The sequence below is a fragment of the Nanorana parkeri genome, unplaced genomic scaffold, assembly GCF_000935625.1.
Source record: "Nanorana parkeri isolate BGI_ZX_2015 unplaced genomic scaffold, ASM93562v1 scaffold1837, whole genome shotgun sequence".
NCBI lineage: Eukaryota > Metazoa > Chordata > Amphibia > Anura > Dicroglossidae > Nanorana > Nanorana parkeri.
Genome location: NW_017308105.1, coordinates 274,762 through 277,401, shown reverse-complemented (window position 1 = coordinate 277,401; position 2,640 = coordinate 274,762). Strand labels below are relative to the sequence as shown.

At 42.4% G+C, this 2,640-nt stretch overlaps 1 protein-coding gene across 1 annotated transcript; it reads right to left on the bottom strand.

Annotated features, from left to right (window-relative positions):
• Window positions 1–456: 456 nt before the first annotated feature.
• On the bottom strand, window positions 457–2,196 carry LOC108799860 (E3 ubiquitin/ISG15 ligase TRIM25-like). Its single transcript, XM_018571788.1, has one exon. It carries the CDS (start codon window positions 2,194–2,196, stop codon window positions 457–459), a length of 1,740 nt encoding a protein of 579 aa, XP_018427290.1.
• Window positions 2,197–2,640: the final 444 nt, after the last annotated feature.

Genomic DNA, 2,640 nt, shown 5'->3' with positions numbered 1-2,640 from the left:
GGCCCGTTGAAGCTCCTCATCTTAAGTAACAACTGACACAAATGATCTTTTAGCTGCCATAGAGAGTGACATGCCTTCAATTGACCACTACTGTAAGGGGGTATTCTTCCCCCTGCTGACCACCAATGCATTATATCCACAACCTAATTTATTGTGAGCTGCCAACATATTCATTTTTAACAAGGGTTCTCTGAGATCTGAAAATTCCTTCAAGGGTTCCTTTGGTGTCAAAAAATGTTGAGAAAGGGTGGTATATACTGTCTCCTTGTATACTGTATGTATAGCTTTAAAAAACACTTTTAGTATAATAACAAGGTTGTTTAATTAATTGTGGTTGAACCAGCTAAACGATAACCCAACACCAAAATAAACAGTGCAATTATTTTAGTTCTACCCACTGCCTCATTCCACTGGATGAGAATTGCCCCTCCTTGAGACAACGCCAACATTTGCCGTTCACATGTCCGAATTTACCCCAGATATCTTTATTCTGCCATCTTCTCCTACAGCTATCACAACATGGAGAGGCTCAGTGAAGATGGCAGTGAAGGTGTGCAAGTGTTGGAATGGGTAACACAGATCATAAAAGGATAGTTGCCCTCCCTCGTAATCCAGATATATCTTGAATTGATTACTAGAGATACTATCAGGCAACTGTATCACTTCATTGTCATGTATGACTGAACACCGACCATCCCACCCTTCCAAACACCAGGACTTGTTATTATTTCCAATGAGTGACTGATCACCTTTTCTGGCTATACTGGGATAACACATCCCAGCTATCCACCTCTGTGACCAGCTGACATCCACTTCCCAGTAATGTCGCCCTGAGAGGAAAGGCCAACTGCTTAAAACCTGAGGCTGATCCTGAAATCTTTCTGGTTTTTCTGGGTAATTCTGGTTTGGTGACCAGGAAGCAGTTTTCCTGTCATCAGTTATATGTATGTAACGACCAGCAGTATTTATATCCAGTGATATGTCATCTTTCTCCAACGGTCCAGGTTTTTTATGTACAGACTCAAAACTTGGTCTTCCAGCCTGATGCTGTTTGAGCAGTTTGCTTGAGTTCGTTTCAGACACTGACCTGGATGGTTCAGTGGCCTTGAAGTGAACTTTGTCCTCTACAGTAGAACCTGGGTAAAGCCGTGTATCTTTATGGTTCTGGACCAGAATCCCAGTCAAAATATCAGACAAACCTGTGTGCAATGTGGTTGAAATGATAGCCACATCCAGATCACCTCCATCATGGAGGTGTCTATCAACTCTCCATTTTTCTTCATCATCATCATGCAAGAGACCCATGTCTGATTCCTGCAAGACAGTTATTGGATCAGAAATGCAACACAGCTCTTCTATGTAACACATCTTGCTGAACAGCTCATCCTCCTTAATTTTCAATAGCTGGATCATATCAGAAACTGAGACAGAGACCTGCTCCACCTGCCGGGAGATCTCGCTCAGGACTTTCTTCTCCAGTTCTTCCAGCTGTGTCTTGATGTCTCTGAACAGGGAAGTGGCTCTCTTGGTTTCATCAGCTGCATTATCTTGTGCTTTTCTGTTGATTTCCTGCAGACTTTGGATCCTCTTCTTAGCTTCTAATTTCCTTGTCTTCATTTTCTGCAGAATATTACTCAATTTGTATTTTTTCTTTTTTGAAGCCTCATCCAGCTTCTCCACCTGATGCCCCTGGTGTTTTCCATCCTGCCTACAAAACATGCATATAAAGGCAGCGTCCTCCATACAGTAATACTCCAGGATCTTCTTATGGATGGTGCATGTTCTAGTCCCCAGGAAAGTGTTGGGGTGAGATAAGACATGTGCTTGCGACTTGCTGTGGACCTTTAGGTGTTTTTCACAGAGAAAGGCTTCACACAGCTGACAGAATTTAACAGCGCATGCTGGAATGACAGCACAATAAGTACAGGAGACCCCCACTTCCTCTTGGCTTGGCGGAAGGGACAAAAAACGTTCCGCTATGTTACACAAAGTTATGTTCTTTTGCAGTGCAGGACGTTTCGTAAAACCTTCTCTGCATTCAGGGCAGGAATATTCTCCAGACTTCTCTTGTTTATCCAGCACGCGATCAATACACTCTCGGCAGAAATTGTGTCCGCATTTTAGGTTTACAGGATCCGCGTAAATGCTCAGACAGATGGAGCACTCCAGCTCCTCTCTTAGATCAGCAGACGCCATCGCTGACGGCTCATGAGAAATGAAAGTGAAAGTCTCTTATTCTCAGAACTCACAACGATCCTTCATAGTTCTCTGATCTAGTCCTTACGGCTGTAAAAACTTCAAATGAGTAATCGAAACTCAACAACTGTCTTAAAACATACGTAACAATGCATGTTTCATGTTAATAGCCACAGAGCCATAGCTAGCTCCTTTTACGCCCGAGGCAAGAACACGCATGGCATCATGCATACTGCTTCCTGGTTGGTGGCGTGCATGTGCAGAATGCGCTTGTGGCCAAATCCAAAATAGCATCAAAATTTGTTTCGTTTGACGAAATTAATGAAAACATTTTTAGTTTTGGTTCATTTAGTCTGGGACAAATTTTTAGTCTTTGCACATGTCTAATAATACGGTATGTGTGCATGAGTGTGTGGGTTTTTTTTAAAAATTAGTTTACTTTTT